A 20,177-nucleotide genomic window follows, 5' to 3' on the forward strand; every position below is an offset into this window, starting at 1 on the left:
CTCTGTTTAGAATAAATGTGCTTAGAGGCAGTGGCAAATGCACATACTCTTAAAGGTATGTTCCTTAAATGCCAGGCAATTTCAGTAGTGTCATTTTCTACTGTCTCTTGCTTTTAGTAACTTTTTAACATCTCCAGAGTCTGCAAATAAAAGAGAATCAGCAAGCTCCTTGTGCAGTAATTTGTCCTCCATCTGTGTATGTTGGTACCAGTCACGTGTACCACTTAAGGATGACTTGAGGAATAACAGTGATCTGATAAAACTATCATAGTTTTTCTGTTCTTTTCTTCTCTCTTTTTAATAGTTTTTACTATACTTCTGAAGTTTCTTTCTCCACACCCTACAGAGCACCTGGAATTTAAGCCGATTATTGTTTCTCTGTATATATTTTACACTAAGTCAAATGAGGAAAAGCTTTCATGATTATTCCAACACCATTGACTTTTACATAAATGGTTTTTTTTTTTTTTTTGCTATTTCAAAAGAACTGTCACCATCATAACATCAATTATACTGTCCCCTTCTTTGAACAGTTTTTCAAAAACAGCACCCAATACTGAAGGCATCCTCTCTTCTCCAATGTCTTAAACAGTAAGATGTTTTCTCAAGCCCCTCCTTTGGTCGTCAGTTTGGAGACCCCCAACTCTGCAGCCCTCTCCTCAGGACTGTAAAATTCTGCGTATATTAATGCGCTTCCTGGGAACCAGGAGTGCAGGTCCTGGCCTCTCCCTCCCGGCTGGAGAACCTTCAATAGCGTGTAGGCGAAGATGGCTGCTTTGCCGAGGGACACCAAGTCCGCTGCCTGCTTTGGACCATTTCACTCTCTGGAGCCTCAGCCGGGAAGCTCACCCCACAGCTGCCTCCCACCCCGCGGCGGCTTGAAGGGCTGCGACCGCCGAGCACCCAGCACCCGTGCCCGGGCTGTTCGCCCTGAGGCTCGGGCTCAGGGGTGCGCTGCTCCTGCTCGGCGGGGCCGCCAGGGAATCAGACCCACCCCACCCCCACCCCCACCCCCGGGAGCAGCGAATCCTCCGGCTCCTTCCTCTCCCGCCCAGCGTTCCCTCAGCTCCTCTCGTCGCGACAGAGGACGCAGATGGGCGGGAAGGGATGGAGGGGAGTGGTTGCTCCGAGTTTGTCCCGGAATGAGAAATCTGGCTGTGGACCGAGTGTGGGGAGTGCGTGGATGCGTGGGACCAAGGCGGGATCCTCGCGACAAGCAGGGCGGGTAGGCGGGCAACTCCCCCGGGGCTGGCCTTGCGACCCACGGGCTTAATGGAATTCACATCCATTTTTTCCCGCGGCCCGACTCGGCCAATCGGCTTCTGACGCGAGTGAGTCAGTGTCCAATGAGAGCAGACAATGAGCCTCCTACCTCGCCGCCCATTGGCCAGGTCCTTGGGAGGATGGGCTTTCCTTCTTTCCGAGAAGATTTCCTGGAAGGGCCTGCCAAAAGCCGTCATCGCCAAGTCTTGAGGACTCTAGTTCGGAGATCTCCGGCACCGGCACCGGCACTGTTGGGCAGATTCTCCGCTTCTGTGAGTGGCTCGTCTTTTCTCTAAAGAGACATGGAGTTTTTAGGCGGTGGCTGTCAAGGGCACTAGTTAGAAGGATCTCAGCCCAGAGCCAAGGCGGTTTTGGCGGGGAAGGAGGCATAAACAGCTTTCCATTGTAGGACGCTCCCTCCCCACTCCCAAGATTCAAAGGCCAAGAATTTTAGCCCTGGAATGACACTCTGAGACAGCCTAGGTAGCTGTTGCAACCAACGTGTTGTGCACCTTTGGTGGGAGAAGGGTGTATAGTAAAAGTACAAATCCCATACATGCACCCCAGACAACCTGAATCAGATCTTTGAGGATGGGAATCCGATATCTTTTTTAAACAAACTCAGAGAGGGCCATTTTCAGAAACAATCAAATTTTGGTCTAAACCAAACTCTTTAATTTACAAACGAGGAAAGCGAGATTCCTAAGAGGGCTATAGGGGGATGGTTTGATATTTCGGGGTGGGGGTGGGGTTCTTTCATGGCCCTAGGTAGTTCTTCCACTGCTGCTCTGATCAGGTCCCAGCTGAACACCTAAGGGGAACTGTCTTCATATATCCCGAGTTCTCTCTCCGAGCAGGTCTCTCCCTTCTGTATCCTTTAAACTCCTGCCACCTGGATCTCTCGGCTCTATCTCTTCCAATCAGGAGTCCCGCTGGCTCTTCTTTGCTGCCCACTCCTTGCACCTTGGCCAGGAATCTCTCAGGGCAGTCAGGTGGAGGCATCACAGGGTGCACCTCATTTGTCTCTGCCCTTAACTGCATGATGTCCAGTTCCTTACAAATTATTGTTTATTTATTTTGCCTATTTTGTCTTGTTTTGCTTTCAGACTGGAGGGGTAAGCCTGGTCCCTGTTACTTTATTTGGGCAGAAATCCAAGGTAATGGCTGTTTCAATGTTCTTGTCTACTAGTCCTGTCCTCTGTGTCACTTCTAGATCTGTTTCTGGTCATTAGTTTCTCTCCTCATTATGGGTCATATTTGCCAGCTTCTTTTTATGCCTGATAATTTTTTATTGGATATCAAGCTTTGTCAGTTTCACCTTGTTTGAGTGCTAGAAATGTTTATCTTCCCGTCAGTATTCTTGGGCTTGTTCTAGTGTCCAGTTGTGTTCTTTGGAAAGTTTCATCCTTCCAAGACTTGCTTCCAGTCAGACCAGAGCAGCCTTTAGTCTAGGGCTAATTTTGTCCCACTGTAGAGGCAATACCTTTCTGAATACCTGATAGGTTGTGAATTATGAAGTTTTCTAGTTTGGCTTTTGGGAACAGAAACTATTCTCAGTCCTGTATGAACCTCAGAATTATTCCATTTTCTCCCTTTGGGTGGTTCTTCCCTGGCTTCCAACATCATCACACTCATGCACTAAGAGCTGAAATTTCAGGAGTACCCACTACAGATCTCTGACACTCTCTCCATCTGGGTAGCTGTAGCTTTCTAGTATTCTGCCCTACAAACTCCAGCTACCTAGGTCTCCTACGACTCTTAATTTGTCTTCTCAACTCAGGGAAACTGCCAGGCTCTGCTTGTGTCTCCTTTCCCTGAGATATAGCCTGGAAACTCTTCCCAGACTGTAAGCTAGATGTTCCTAGCTTACCTCTGATTTCCCTCTCTCAGGGATTGGAGATCATGCTTCTGCCCTGCCTGATAGCCAGTATGTGGATATTTATTGTTTCACATATCTTGTGTTTTATTGTTTTAGTCATTACAAGTAGGAGGGTAAATCCAATCTTTGTTTCTCTGTCTTGGCCAGTAGTGGAAGTGAGTTACATTCTCTCAGAACTCATTATGAATTCCATGAAGGCTGAAGAGAACAAGTCATCCAGTGCTATGGAAAATGAACAGAGTACCAGACCTGAAATTTCAGAGGTATGTCCACTTCTTAACAACTCTTTGCTGGAGCAACACTTCAGCCACAGTACTATATTAGGATCCTGGAAGGGGACAAGTGCATAAAGTATAGCAGTTATAACCTCTTCTCTTGTGTTGTTTAAAATATACTTTGGGAGATCTTACATATAAGTGTTTGTCTAAAACAAAATTATAGTGTATGAATTAACAAAGCAAAATGTACCTTGTTAGACAACAAGGTGACTAAGAGTATAGACACTTAATACCATTGGAAATAGAGATGGGCAAAACTAATAATGTAGTTAATGTTCACTGAGAAATTACTGTGGACCTGGAATTCGGCTTGTCACTTCCTAAATGGATTATCTCATTTAATATTTAATACAACTCTGTGCAATAGATATTATTATCATCTCTACTTTACAAATGAAGAAACTGAAATTCAATTTTCTTAAAGTTGCAGAAGTAATGGACTTCAGAGCAAGAATTTGAAAACCCAGGCAATCAGACTTTAGAACCCGATTTGTAACCAACACACTGTTTTACTCAAAATATTCAAAATGATAATACTAAATCAAGATTTAAACAAGTGTTTTTAGTACAGAGAAGAGTGCAATTAAGCACTCAAGAAATTAATGTCCTATCTTTTGAGAAAGATCTTAAAGAATGAACAGAATTTCACCAGGTAGATGGATAAAGCATGAGGAATAGTCTGAGTACGGTCACGTACATATGAAAACATATTTGAGGAGCAGTAGAGCTAGACTTGATGGTATGTAAGGAGAATTCAAGAATGTGGTAGGCAAATTACTCTAGGAAGATAGCTCGGTACAAGATCACAGTAGGCTTTGTATCAGTGAGAATGTTTTATTTTGTCAGGGGAAAAAAATCCTATAATTGTGAAATAACAAAATGTATTCATTAGATTAAAATCAAATAAAATTTAAAATTAATTTTCTCTGTGCACTAGCCATATTTCAAGTGCTCAGTAGCCATATGTGGCTGATGGCTGCCATATTGGACAAAGCAGACATAGAACATTTCCGTCATTGCAGGAAGCTCCACCAGGCAGTGCTGCTCTAGATTAAGGAACTCTGTGGCCTTGCTACTCAAAGTGTGGTCCACACACCAGCAGCACTGATACCACCTGACAGATTCTTAGATCTGCATGATCTTCATTTTAAGATACCCGGGTGATTCATAAACACATTAAAATTTGAGAAACACTGTGCTAAAATAAGGTTCTACTGATAGATTCTGTATGGTGAAATTCATCAAGCTTATCAGCATTATTTGCTAATATTTATTTAGTTTGAAAAGCTTTGTTTCAAAAAAAAGGCATTTTTAACCCCTTGAGGAAAAATATAGGGACTCATCGGTTCACGCAGCTGGAAGGTGCAGAGTACAGCTGAGCTTTAATTCAGCAGGACACAGTATTTTCAAGGACTTGTTTATGTTCTCAGTCTCTGTTGCTGTGCTTCCCATGTACCCCTCTAGCTGGCTTTCTGCATAATGACATTATAGCTGCAGTAATTTCAAAGTTCATTCTTCATTATCCAAATAATGAGTCTACCCTGTTACCCTGAGGCAACTTCTCTTTGCTATCTAATTGTCTTAAGTTAAGTAGCTCAACCATTCCTGTACAAACCTTGTGGCTAAGGAGGCACCTAAAACAATCAAGATCTATTCCTGAACTGGCATGAATTCATTTTTGTACACATGTATGACTGATAAAAAAATGGGAGAGAGGAAGAATAGCTTTTTGGAAAATAGCTGCTGTATGTTTTACTTTCTTGACCTCCATGTTTAGGTATTTGGATTTTATTCTGTAAGTAAAGAAGTATTTAAAATTCTTCTCCTTGTATTATTTACAAGGAAAGATTTAACTTAAACTTTAAGTTAAATATTCATATTAAAATGTCTAGGGCTATGCTGTTCAATATGGTAGCTGTTAGCTACTTGTGGCCATTTAATTGCAAGTTCAGCTTAACTAAAACTAAATAGTGAAAAAAGTGAATCCTCAGTTGCATTGACCACATTTCAAGTACTCCATAGCCACATGTGGCTTCACTTAAACAGTGAGGATGTTAAACTTTTCCATCACTGCAGAAAATTCTATTAGATAGTACCAGTCTAGGCCACTCACTTACAGAACAGAACTACAATGTAAAACTTCCAAATTGTCTGGAGGAAAAATGGAATGATGTGCAGAAAAGGGAATCTAAAAGAAGCAATAAAAAAGGAGAATATAAATCTAGGAAAAGTGGAAAAAATAGAATGTACATTAAAAGCCAATAGAAATGAATACCAAAAACAAAAAGTTGATTATCTTTAGTGGTTGCATGAAACACAAACTTTTATCATTATCTTTTAATTTATTTATTTTGTATACAGTAAAATTCAGTGTGGTTTTTTTTTTTTTTTTTTTTTTTTTTTGGCGTATAGTTCTATGGCTTAGACAAACACCTACAGTCATGTAACCATGGCCAGAATCAAGAGACAAAACAGTTCCATCACCTTAAATACTTCCCTTGTGCTTACCCTTGTCCTCCACCTACCCCAATCCCATCCATATATCTTCTTTGGTCAAGTGTTTATTAAAATAGTTTGCTCATTTTTATATTGGTTTGTTTAATTTCTTATTGTTTAGTTTTGAGAATGCCTTATGTATGTTGGAAACAAAAATCCTGCAGGAAACAGCTTGTTAAATAATCATTAGAAACATTTCTTTTACAATCAATGAGAATAGAGGAATGCTCATTATTACTGACTCTATTTAGCTGGTGATTACATAATCATCATTACATCACACTATACTGCTGATTCTAGCCAGTACAATAAGATAAGAAAAATAAATAAAAATACAGTTAAGAATTGAAAAGGAAAGAACAAAGCCTATTTGTAAAATAGTCACAGAAGATTTGATTGCCTACTTTGAAAACCAAAAAGATCTATAGACCACATATAGAAATGATTATAATTTAGCAAGTTGGCTAGATTTAAGATTGATACTTACAAAAAGATGGATTTATCTTGATCAGTAATAATCAGAAAGCATATACCACAAAAATTATTTTATGATGCCTAGAAAAATACCCGTTACTTAAGAATAAATGTAAGAAATGATTTTTAAGTCCTTTATATACAAAATTATAAACTTTTGTTGGAAGATATGAAAGGAGACTTAAGTCAATGTCAAGATATAAGATATTCATGACTAGGAAAACTCAATAGTAATAGAATGCCAGTCCTTCCCAAATTCATTTATTGATTTAATATGAGCCCAATTAAAAGTCCAAGAGTTTCTTTTTTTTCTTTTTTTAACCTTTCTCTTTTTTGCGTATAGGAAAATTTTTTTTACTGATATATAGCTGGCTTACAATGTTTCAGGTGTACAGTAAAGTGATTCAGTTTTATATATATAATATATATATGCACACAAACACCTATTCTTTTTTAGATTCTTTTCTATTATAGATTACAGGAGATTGAATATAGTTCCCTGTGCTATACAGTAGGTCTTTGTTGTTTATTTTAAATATGTTGTGTGTATATGTTAATCACAAACTCCTAATTTATCCCTCCCCTCCCACCCCTTTCCTCTTTTGGTAACCATAGTTTGTTTTCTATGTGAGTCTATTTCTATTTTGTAAATAAGTTCATTTGTATCATTTTTTTTAGATGATGTAAGTGATATCATATGATAGTGGTCTTTCTCTGTCTGACTTATTTTACTTAGTGTGATAATCTCTAGGCCCATCCATGTTGCTGCAAATAGTATTATTTCATTCTTTTTTATGGCTGAGTAGTATCCCATTGTGCTTGTTTGTGTGTGTGTGTGTGTGTGTGTGTGTATACCAAATTTTCTTTATCCAACAATAATCTGTTGGTAGACATTTAGGTTGCTTCCATATCTTGGCTATTGTAAATACTGCTGCTGTGAACATTGGGGTGCATGTATCTTTTTGAATTAAAGTTTTCATCTCTTCTGGATATATGACTAGGATTGGGATTGCTGGATCATGAGTAAGTCTATTTTTAGTTTTTTAAGGAACCTCCATGCTGTCCTTCATAGTGGCTTCACCAATTTACATTCCCACCAATAATAAAAGGGTTCCCTTTTTTTCACACCCTCTCCAGCATTTGTCATTTGTAGACTTTTTGATGATGGCTGTTCTGACCAGTGTGAGGTGATACCTCATTGTAGTTTTGATTTGCATTTCTCTGATAATTAGCTATGTGGAGCATCTTTTCATGTGCCTGTTGGCCATCTGTACAACAGTTTATTTTTCTGGTACCTAACAAGATAACCAAAATTTATTGGAAGAGCAGAATAGCCAATAGCCATTTCTGAAGATAAAGTGTAAAGTGAGGGGAATTTTTCCTATAAGACAAAAATGCTTACTATAAAGTTGTAGTAATTAAGATTATTTGGCACAGATATGGAAAAATGTACCACTGGAACAGAGCAGAGAGAAAAGAGAAAAACATAAAATCTATGAAAATATATTTGTATTAATTTGTTAGGGCTTCCGTAACAAAATACCACAAACTGGATGACTTAAACACAGATGTCTGTTGTCTCACAGTTCTGGAGTTTCAAAATCCAGAGTCAAGTCATTAGTAGGGTTGGTGCCTTGTGATCTTTTTGAGGGAAGAATTTGTAGGTGGTCTCTCTCCTTGGCTTGTTGATGGGTAACTTTTTCCTGTGTCTCTTCATATTATCCTCCCTCTGTGTGTGTCTATCTCTGTCCAAATGTCCCCTTTTTATAAGGACATCATTCTTATTGGATTAGGGACCAACTCTATCCCAGTATTACCCCATCTTAACAAATGACATCTACAACAATCCTGCTTCCAAATAAGGGAATTTTCTGAGGTACTGGGAGTTAGGACTTCAAAATACAAATTTTGTGACAGGACATAGTTTAGCCCATGATCTTATATGGCAAAACTGGCCATACCAATCAGTGGAGAAAGGATGAGCAATTCAATTAGTAGTGCTGGGACAATTAGTTGTCCCTGTAGGAAAAGCAAGCCACAAACTCAGAGAATATATGTTTAAAACATATAGTGAATAAACAATTTGTGTCTAGAATATATAAAGTACTTTCAATAATAAAAGGAAAGCTAATCCTTATAGAAAACTGGGTAAAGGTCATGAACAGTCAGAAGCATGAAGAAAGGGCTCAGCCTCATTAATAATTCAACTACCAATAAGATACCATTTCGCACTCACAAGATTGGCACACATTAAAATGTTGAGCAATACCAAGTTCTGATGAGGATGTAGAGGCAATGAGAACTCTCATTTCCCACTGGTGCAGGTGTGGGATGGTACAACCATTTTGTAAATAACTTGACAGTATTTAATAAGGGTGAGAATGCATATATCTTAAAGTTGAGCAATTCAGCTCTGAAGTCTGTACCTGGGAGACCCTCTTGCACATGTGCACCAGGAAACACATTCAAGGATATTCATAGCAGAACTGTACCACTATTTTTAGTAGGAAAAAAAACACTTTGGAAACAACTGACATGTGCATAAGCACTTAATTTCTTCAATGGATTCTGTTTAACTGTGGAGGTGAATATAAAACTCCATCAATGAGAATGAATTGTAAAAGAATAGTGAAACAAATTGCAGAAGACACAGTCAGTAGGATGTATTTATGTAAAATCAAAAACAGACAAATCTAAAGAGTGTGCTACTTACACTTTTACTACATTGTATGTATGGCCCTAAAGAATGTGTTGCCATCAAATTATCAAAACTTCTTCCCAGGCTATTGCCAACTGATTGTGCATGTATATGTTTTGAATACACATTTGTGTATCTACCCAATCCTGTGATTTATTAATCACTTCAGTATCTTTCCTTAGTGCTGTTGAAACCATGTACAGGATAGAAACTAAACAGTAAATATTTAATGGGTCTTTTTGAAAGATAATGTTTTATTTTATTTTTTTTTAATTTTTAAATTGAATTACAGTCAGTTACAATGTGTCAGTTGCCGGCGTACAGCACAATGTCCCAGTCATGCATACACATACATATGTTTGTTTTCATATTGAAAGGTGATGTTCAAAATGTCCAAAAGACACATTAAATAAGTCCAGGTTTATTAGTAAGTAAATAAATGTAAATTTAAAAAACAGTCAAACTAGATAGCATTTCCTCTCTCAATTGCCAAACATTTAAAATACTAGTACTGAAATCCTTTTGAAGAATTAACCATAATGTTGACCTCCTTGGGCAACAGGGGAGAGCAGGGAGGATGAGTTGATGTGACTTTCCTAGAAAGCAGTTTGCCAGTATATATGCTGTGAAGTGCATTTATAATCTTAGCCTTAGTATTTCCACTGCTGGGAATCTAGCATAGGGAAATATTAAGACTTCAGACAAAATTTCTTATGTATAGAAAAGTTTGTCATATTTAGAGTGGTAAAGAACTGGAAACAATCTAAATATCCAGCAACAAAAAAAATGGATTAGATATTATTGTATAGTGGAATATCATACAGCCCCTCAAACTGTGTTTTCCAAGGTTGTTTAATAACATGCAAAAGCACCAGCAGATTGCTCAGTGAATAATAAACTCATGTGCAGCCCAGCATAATGTAATTTTATAGTTAGAAAAACATGAAACATTATTAAAGCTGAATCTTATTAAATTTTAATCTTTCCTTTTTGAAGGATATTCTTATGAGGCAGACATGTTCTGGCACACCTGCTGATACATCTTTGTCCGAAACACAAGAGGGCATCAGCGCCATTAAGCTTAAAAGTGAAGTCAGTAGGCATGAAACATCCCCTGAAACTCAGAACCCACACTGGAGCACCAATGAAAAATGTCATTTCACCTTTTCTTTGGACGAAAGCTCCAGGAAGGCAGACCGTAGTGTGTATACGGCACGTGGTGGACTCAATGAGAATATCTACTCAGCTCTGAGAGATAATGACTTCTTCCGTGAAAGGATGACGAGTCATTTTAATAAGAACATTATTGTTGATGGAGAAAAAAAAATACAAGGATATGTAAATTTAGGAATGCCTCTCAGGTGCCTACCTAGAGATTCCCATTTTAAAATAAGGTTTGGTCAGAGTAGGAATAACCAGGAAAAAGATGATCAGATATTACGCAAATGTGAAAATCCAAACAGTGAATGCATTCTTTTTAATGTTTTTGCCATTGGGAAGACCCTAAAGAAAATTGTTCAGATCAAGGAACTTCATGAAAAAGGAAGTACACTTTGTATCTATGCCTTGAAGGGTGAAACCATCAGAGAAGCCCTGTGTAAGGATGGCCGATTTCGTTCTGACCTGGACACATTTGAATGGAAATTAATAGAAGATTATAACAAAATTCATGGAAAACAGTCCACAGTGGATGAAGTATCTGGAAAAAAATTAGAAATGGAAATTTTTAAAAAACCATTTATCAGGAAAGATACCCATAAAAATATTAAACAGGAAAATGAAAATGCCACTGATGAAATCAGTCCACGGGATTTGATACAGTCTAAAAGCAAAGCCCATGAACCAGAGAAAGATGGAGAGACTGAAGGTGTAGAACACAACACAGAAAAAATTCTCCCACCTCAAAGTCTAGGGCATGATATTAAATATAAGACTCATCCAATAATTTCTAAAAAGAAGCATTCTGATAATAATCATTTCAACAAAAAATGTAGTGGGGGGGCCTCACAAGTTAGGCAAAGGCCCCATCTGCATATGCAATATGTTAGTAATCAGTTTATCCAGAGGAAGGCAACAAATCTCTGGCTAAAGAATTTACAAAAGTTGGACCAAGTTATAATGCAACAATATCCAAATTTTAATCAAGATGCACGTTGGATGAGGCAGTATTTTTGGGAAGAACAGAGGAAAACAAAACTGCCAACGTTTAAACAATTCAATTGGTATAAAAAGGACTTTGGAAAAGTGACCAAAAATTCTACTTCAGTTGCAACCTGTGAACATCTTATTCATCTTAGTAACTCAGTTGGTTTCATGAAATGGGACAATAATGGAAACACAGGCAATGCTACTTGCTTTGTCATCAACAATGGTTATGTTTTCACCTGTCGACATGTTTTACATCTCATGGTGGGAGAAGGCACACATACAAGTCTGTGGCCAAATATAATAAGCAAATGTGCAAAGGTAACTTTCACTTATAAAAAGTTCTGCCCTCCTCATGTTGACTGGTTTTCCATCGAGCCGTGGTTTGCTGTGTCGGATGAAACTCAAGACTATGCCGTTTTAAAACTAAGTGAAAATGGAAATGGATTTCCTCCAGGCCTATTTGGACAAGTTTCCTCTGAACCATCTAGTGGTTTGATCTATTTAATTGGTCACCCAGAAGGTCAGATCAAGAAAATAGATGGTTGTGCTGTGATTCCTTTCAAGGAACGGCTTGAGAGGTACCAAGAACAACATCCAGATACGGTTGCCGCTTCCAATGCTTGCCCTATGTTTACCCAAAGAAGTTTCCCATCTGCGGTTTGGCGCACTGACACACTTAGTTACGATACTTGTTTTTCTAGTGGGTCCTCTGGCTCCCCAGTGTTTAATGCAGATGGTAAATTGGTTGCTATGCACTCCTTTGGGCATTTTTATGAACATGAAGGTTGGGTTTATGCCCTTATTGAATTTGGCTATTCTATGGATTCAATCCTTCGTGATATTAAACAGAATAATGAAAGCTTGTACAAAGTATTAAGTGAAGAGAAAAATGAGAACCACAATGAAGAGAAATGTAACAAACAAGAGTCATCATTCCAAGGTCATCAGATTGAACCCATGGAACATTAGGGAAAAGATGCTGCTTTCAAAAAATACGCCAATAATTTTAAGTATTTGTGACTGTTTCTTTAAAGTATAATGAATATTACTTCTTAATTAGAAAGCTTTCAGAGAATCATGTAGATGTACAAAACACATATTAGAGCTCAAGTAAATATTGATTTTTTTTTCTTATTGGCTTTTTTTTTTAAACGATCTGAAGCCTCACTTAAAATACTCAGGTTGGGAGGTATAAACTACTGGGTGTAAGACAGGCTACAAGGATGTATTGTACAACACAGGCAATATAGCCAATATTTTGTAATAACTAAAAGCATAACCTTTGAAAATTGTATAAAAATGGAAAATAATCTGAAAAATATATATATATAACTGAATCACCTTGCTGTACACTGAAACTGACACAATATTGTAAATCAACTATACTCAATTTGGAAAAGAATAAATATAAAAAAATTGTATTAAAATTATAAAAAAAATTTTTAAAAATACTTAGGTCACTTCTACACATACAAATAGTTGGGTATTTGCCATTCTAAATGCCTAGGATGGTACATCCATTCCCTTCTTATAACTGGTGAAGTGATTATTGTTCTCTGCATAACAAGATAATGGAGAAATAAACCTTTAGAGTTAAGGAAAAAAGATGTATCCTTCTTCTACAACCCCAAATTCTTTGGCAATCATACTTTTTCCCCTGCTAGGCCACTGTGACATCAGCCTCTAATGTAATAGAAAAATAGAAAATCCAGATTTTCAGTTCTTTCCTCTAGTTCTTCCTTTCTCTGGCAGATATAAGTAATGATTTCTTAGTCTCTATTCTCAGCCTCTCATGTTCAAAGTCTAGAGAGCTAACCGCTAAACATCTCCACCCATAATTTGCAACCAGATTTCTCGATATAAACCAGATTCCTCTAAATAGATGCACTTGCATGGTAGTTGGAAGACAGAAATAAAATGGGGGCCATCTTCTGCTCCATCTTCTGGCAAACAAAGTCAGAAATGTGAGTGTCTAGAGGTAGTAGTGTTGGCCACAGTGTCAGTGTCTAGTCATCAGCTTCATGACAGCAGGAGTAACTGCAGCAGAATCAGCACCCAGAATTAGCAGTGCTATGTCTGGTCATTGACTTGGATGGGGTGGAGAGGCATTTGGAACAGCTTTCTGATTCCTGGATGGCAGCCAACAGGGTGTGTTCTTGAACTCAATAATTCTGACGTTGGCCCCTTGAATCCTACTGCTTTTATCATCCTAAAGGTTTTCCAGCACTACCCCTTCTGTTAAATCTCTGATATACCCTCCATACCAACTAGCAGTTGATTGAACTTTCCAAATACACGATGGTCTCTCAGCCATGCGAAAGCCAGAAATCTGACTCAGAGAAATTGTTGGTTCAGAAACCCTACATCTGCCTGTCTATTAGAAAGGATGTAGAAACAACTGCTGAATTTCCAAAATAAAGTAGTAGCTTAAACGAGAGAGGCTTATTTCTCTCTCATGTGATAATTTAAACATATAGTCTTCTGGGGTTGTGGGAGATGTGGGTTGTCAAGATACTAGGATTCTTCCATCAAGTTACATTACACCACAATCCTCAACATGCTACATGGTCCAGGATGATTGCTAAACTTCCAGCCAACATGCCTACACCACAGCCGGGGGTCAGAGGAAAAGTGCACAAGGAGCGCATACCTCTTTCTCTTAAGAACGCAATCTGGAAAAACTGCGTTTATCACACATGCTCAGACCCATTGTCTACAACTTGGTCACATAGCTCACTTAGCAGAACATCAGGCTGTGAAATGTAGCGCTTATTCTGGATGACCAGATGCCCAGCCTAAATTCTATTACTTTGGAAGAAAGGGAAAATGGATATTGGGTGTTGGTACCCAAGTAGCCTTAACTACAGTCCCACCCGTCTAGACCCTCTATTATCTATATATACCTTTCTTTCCGCATATGAAGCACACCTACCCACTCCCAAGATAGTCCGGGATTTCTGGGTAACACGCACTTCTCTGCATCACATCTGAATGCAGCACTTCATGATCCAGAGTCATATCTGCCCATTCCCCCCTTCCCCCCCCCCCACCTTATTCACACACCCAATATACCATAGTGGCGTATGGCCAAAATCCAATAACACATTTTCAGTCGGAAAAGGGGAGAGTGGAAAATACAGCAGTTACAATCCCACAGCAATGATCAAATCCTGTTCTGCAGGAATTGCTGGGGTGTCCTATTCTGGCAGGGAGGACAATTTATGGTTAACTCAAGTTGAACTCTTGGTTACAGCTCATTGGAGTTCAAACTGCCTTGATTGGCCCTCAAAGCCATAGATTTGGTCCTTCAAGGTGTTCTTTTCTGTCCATTGTTTCCTGTGGCAATTTCCTTCTCTTTTTAATGTCTAGTTATATTAAATTAGGATTTAGGTACAGTGAAATACATCCTTCTTGGTGTATAGGTCTGTAAATTCTATTAACATATATTCAAGTAACTACTACCCAGTCAAAAAGCGAAGCAGTTTTTTTAAATATATGTATATAAAATATAACTACACCACTGTCAGCATGCTTGCAAAAATTTAATGATAATTTCAGTCAGGATATATCTTTCCCTGACTTCTCTATAATTTGTTGTTAATTTTTGTTTCACACCTGGATCGTACAAATCAGAATCCAGTCTCCACAATGTATTTGGTTGTGTGAGTCTCAAGTCACTTTCAATGTGTATGAGCGCCCTATTTTTTCCAGACACTTATTTTTTGAAGAAAGTGGGTCATACGTGTCCTGTAGAACAGTCTACGTTCTGGACTTTGCTGTTTCATCCCTATGGTGTCACTTAATGTGTCGTTGTTGACCTTGTATTTCCTGTAAACTGGGGTTAGGTCTAGAAGGTTGATTATATTCAGTTCGGCTTTTTGCCTGAGAATACTTCCCAGGAGGGGCCAAGAGGTGCTGGGGCTTCCTCTTTCATCTGATCCTTTCCGGGGGGCCAGTATCTGATCCTTGTTTGCATTAGCACCTTGAAACTTAGCGTATGTCTCACTGGCTTCCTATAACTGAATGCTGAAGGCAGACTCTCTGCCAAGTGTACCACTTTAAAGAACTAAGTCAAAATCATTTTCCACCTCTTTTTATTAAGAACCTTTAATATCCACTCCCACAAGTATTCTCTGGTTTTTGACGGCAGAGTTTAGCAAACTCTAAAAATTCTTTCTGCATAAAACACTTTCTCACATATTCTGCAAATCACCCTCAGATCAGAGTAAATGTGTGTGAGCCAGTGTGACAGTTCATGTTTTTTGTCAACTTGATGGAGCCACAAGGTGACTGGATATTTGGTCAAACATTATTCTAGGTGTTTCTGTGAGGCTGGTTCTGGGTAAGGTTAACATCTCAATCAGTAGACTAAGTAAAGCAAATTGCCCTCCCTGGTGTGGGTGGGCCTTGTTCAATCAGTTGAAGGTTTATTCAGGGAAATACACACTCTGTAGCAGAGTGCCATCCATCTCACTCAGAAGGCAAAGCGGTAGATAAACACTCCATTGGCAGAAGGCAGGCCATCTCGAAAGGCCAAAGAGAGCGATGACCAAGAGGTGCAGGGTTGTTCATTTTTATGGGCTCGGTAACTTCATAGGCTAACAAGTGGGAGGATTATTCCAGCTACTTTGGGGAAGGGGTAGGGATTCCCAGAAATTGGGCCACCGCCCACTTTTTGACCTTTTATGGTCATCTTAGGAACCCTCATGGCACCTGTGGGAGTGCCATTTAGTATACTAGTGTACTACAATGAGTGTATAATGAGGCTCAAGGTCTACTGGAAGTCAAATCTTCTGCCATCTTGGTTCTATCACTGTGGCATTCCTTCAGTGATTGTGCCCTCACTCCTTCCTTCCTGTCTCACCAGCAGGAGCATGCCCTTTTCCTGGCTAGGGCCAAAGCCCAAGAGAGGCAAACAGAAAGACACAGTGGCTCCTAGGTCCAAGCCCAGAACGTTTTGGTTCTATGTACATTTTGCTGCCCAAAGCAAGTCCTGTGGTCCAGCCTGATTTTAATCAGGTGAGGAGGAACTGCAAAGTCACGGGGCAAAAGAAGGGTGGAGACTCGAGGACAATTTCCCACACTCAACATCCAGTTCTCTGAGGACATTCCAAAATAGATACGAAAAATAGAATTAGGGTTCTCCAAATCCCCAGGAAATCAAAACAAATGTTTTCAAAGGCAAAATTTCACAAAGCTCTACAAAACTTTCTTTTTAATCTAGAAGACTTTTTTTAAAGATTTTATTTATTTATTTTTATTTATTTGTTATTGGAGGTACTGGGGATTGAACCTAGGACTTTGTGCATGCTAAGCATGCACTTATCACTGAGTTATAACCCCACCCACCAAACTTTTAACAGCAAACATGTATATTTAATGTGGAATGTATGTGCATTTTAATATATTGAATAGGTTATGAAATGTGTCCTAGAAAAGCACTCTGCTTAGAATCTACATTGTATTAAACTGCTCTGGGTCCATGAATGTGAGCATCATATTCATCCAACTCTGTATCCCCAATTTCCAGCACAATCTCTCGTACAAAGCAGGAATCAACATGTGTTCTAAACAAATGAAAGTGTGTTGGAAATTATATTATGTGTGGACCTTTTCCATCTTCCCTGTTTGAGAGGAGGGCTCCTGTCAACATTTCACCTTTTATAAAATCCAGCACAGGGCCTTGTAAATTGTAACTGCAAGTTTATGTGTTAATAAATGATTGGATGACTGAAAAAAAAAAAAAAGTAGAATGAGGTGAGCCACTGCGCCTTTTTTGCAGTGAAATATTAAAAGCAACCATGTTTCAATAAAGAGACTTTGGCCTTTAGTTTTAGATGGGAGTTTAAATCTTCCTAAGAATGTTTCTGGGCAATTATTTGCTAATCCTCTGATTTGTGAAGTGAGGGATACGATCAGACTTTCCCCACAGGGTTATTGAGAATATTAAGTGAAACAGGCACATACATGTGCCAAGAATAAGTGATGCTCCAAGCAGTTCCCCAGGAGATGATATTTGCCTGTACATCCGCTGGACTTCTTTCATGGACAGACCGTAAGCATCAGCCTGTCAATCAAAGCAGCCAGACAGCCAAGGTGGCCTTTGCCAAAGAATCCCACATCTCTCTCCCCTTTTAAAAATTACGGCATAAGTAATTAACAAGAAAATTTTAAGTGCCAAGAACAGTTGTATTTTGAACTTGATCACGTTTTGCCTTATCAAACAGGCATTTATTCACAGTGCTTTCAAGAATTAAGAATGAGTGAGAACAACAAGAAACTTGTATAGGATGCACATGGAATTTTTGTTTACTTAATTGTTGTTGTTTTTACAGAGCAGTCATGGCTTTTTAAAATAAACTCTGAATTAAAATGGAAATCAAGGATCTTCCTGTATGATACAATCTTTTCCTACAAGAAGGCCTTGCCAAAAATAAATAAATAAATAAATAAATAACAGTAAAAAATACAGATAAGGTTATACTTTTGCATATTTTATGTAATTTCTTCTATGTTATCTAATTAAGATCTTCTAGCCAGGGTTTTCTATTCAAGAGTGGCAGTAAAAAAAAAAAAAAAAAATGGCAGTAAACATTCTACAAATAGATCAGTTATCAAAGAATAATTATACCCAAGGGTATTGTTGTTGATATTTTTCCCATTTTAAAATTAGCCATAGAATATGACTGATTGATTAAAATTAATGTTTATAGACCACAGAGTCATATAAACCTATGAAAAGCCAGATTAGAGTTATATTTACATATTTTCCAAGGAGTCAGATAAGAGTGTAAACTTTGACATAACAATAGGATAAATTTCTATAGCAGAATAATAAACACAGGAATTATTTATAAAAATGGTACTGTATTAAGTCCATTCTGCTCTTAACTGTTTAACTACATAAAAGCCAGAGGCAAAAAATAAAGTGGTATATGTGAACGTGGATCAAAATTCATCTCATTTGTTTTATGTTTGACTTTGCCTGAAAAAATTAATTTTTTCCCATCAAGGAAGAAGTTTCCCCCAAAATAACTATTTTCTGACTGCATATTAAATGTGGAGGAAAATAACTCTTTGGGGCTAATTTTGAGAAAGCCTTGTCCTCTGTAGGTCTGGTCTAAGAATTTTGAAATAGCCTGTTTGATGAAGCATTGTCAAGGAACCTAAACTACTTTTTTTAAAATAGGAGTTTCATAGTAATTATAAGCATTCTGGTCTCTAGAAAACAAAACCAAAAAAAAAGTCAAATTTAAATAAATGTAATAGTCAAAAATAGCTTTTTACAACTTGTTTGGTTTGTAGTCTTGAGAATGTGAAATTTCTTGATTTAGATCTCTCTAGCTATGTTTTGTAACTTTGAAATTAAGACTTCACTTTGTCTGAAACTTGAAGAAAAAAACAATAACCAAAGTTTGCTACCAAAAATGAAGTGTCAATCTTAGTTTTTTTAAGGTAAAGAACTTCAGTAATATAAATCAAGAAAATGGAAAAGATAAAAGGATAATGGGGAAAATGTGACAGTAATTGTTCATCCAAAAAAAAGTTTATTTTCCATTACCTGAAGCCAAAATGTGTTTTATTGCAAATATATTTAAGGTTTAAGAATTATTTATTTTATATCCTTTCCCCAGTAAGACAACACATAATTTACCAAATTTACATAAATTACATAAAAAGATTTAGGGGAAAAAGATATCTTGCTACATAGTAGGTTCGATTGCATAGATGTTAAAGGAACACATTTTATACCCACTGTAACAGTAACTTTTTATTATCTTCTTGGGCACTAATATTTCAATAAACAAAATTTATGAGCATGCTGAATTCTTAACATCCATGTCTTAGAAAGTGTTAAGCCTATTGTCTGTTAAATCACTACTTTGTTTATACATTGAAATATACAAAAGGAAAAAAAAAACAAAGAAGAAGAAAGAAGGAAGAAGGGAGGGAGGGGAAAACCACAGGAAATAATTCACATCTGCACAAACACATTCTCAGTTGACTAACCACTTGTATTTATTGCCATTCTTGGTCTTATTACTCATACTAACTCCACATGCAGTGGCTTCCACAATACCAGTGTCTGTTCCAAAAAGGATTATTTCACTCTTCTTCATAGCTTTCTGAGATCCATTTGTTAATTTCCAAGAAATATCTCACAAGTCTATCAAATATGAATAAGTCAGAAAGATAGGATGCTGTTCAATGTTTGGAAGTCACCAGGATAGCTCTCCAAAACAGGATAACTCAGCTTGTTCAGCATTTCAACTCTAGTATTCCTTACTACCTTTTACTTGTCACTGAAACGTTTGCTGCTTCAGAATCCACATTGAATAAAAAAAAAAAACCAAAGAATCAGCCAAATACTAATTGTCTGGTGATTATTGCATGCACTAATCTTAGGGATGTAGAAACCTCTATAAAGATTGAGAATGATAGTAAGTGCTGAAACTTCCGTGTAATTTTTTTTTTTTTTTTTGGTCGTTGCTGCCTTTTTAAAGCTTATGCTATCCAAACTCAGAGAACCGACGTTAGAGGAAGCAATAACTACTTCTGATGTATTGTGTGCAGATTAAGGCCAGTTCCCCCAAATTACCACACATATTGTAGTTACCAACACGTTTCTCAACCCTATCACTTTATATACATCATGTATTCCTCTGTCAAACTGCATAAAAGTTGTCACCGTTGAGACCTCGAGCCCTTCTCAAACACAGCACGGAATACTTGCACGTCTGCCCTCCATGCAGATCGTTAAACAGCAGGCTGCCTTTGCAAGCCCTTTCCAGTCAAGTTCTTTGATTGTCAGCTTTGAGATGCACACACCTGGAGTTCACAATATTTCCTTTATCTGGATTGTAAACTTCTGGGTTTGGAGAATCGATTTATGACGAGGTCGTTCACTCGGCCTGCATTCGCGGCTTCTTCCTAAGTGTCA

At 37.9% G+C, this 20,177-nt stretch overlaps 1 protein-coding gene across 3 annotated transcripts; it reads left to right on the forward strand.

The window, feature by feature from the left end:
- The first annotated feature begins 1,414 nt into the window (after positions 1-1,414).
- FAM111B (family with sequence similarity 111 member B) lies at positions 1,415-12,541 on the forward strand. 3 transcript variants are annotated; one of them, XM_006189641.3, is made up of 4 exons: positions 1,415-1,535; positions 2,370-2,420; positions 3,290-3,405; positions 10,085-12,541. In XM_006189641.3, exons 3-4 carry the CDS (start codon positions 3,325-3,327, stop codon positions 12,203-12,205), a joined length of 2,202 nt encoding a protein of 733 aa, XP_006189703.1. In that variant the 5' UTR covers positions 1,415-1,535; positions 2,370-2,420; positions 3,290-3,324; the 3' UTR covers positions 12,206-12,541. The 3 variants fall into 3 exon arrangements, with proteins under 3 accessions (XP_006189703.1, XP_032344617.1, XP_032344618.1); XM_032488726.1 differs by having other exon boundaries at positions 3,293-3,405; XM_032488727.1 differs by lacking the exon at positions 2,370-2,420 and having other exon boundaries at positions 1,440-1,535.
- Positions 12,542-20,177: the final 7,636 nt, after the last annotated feature.

The sequence above is a fragment of the Camelus ferus genome, chromosome 10, assembly GCF_009834535.1.
Source record: "Camelus ferus isolate YT-003-E chromosome 10, BCGSAC_Cfer_1.0, whole genome shotgun sequence".
Lineage (NCBI taxonomy): Eukaryota > Metazoa > Chordata > Mammalia > Artiodactyla > Camelidae > Camelus > Camelus ferus.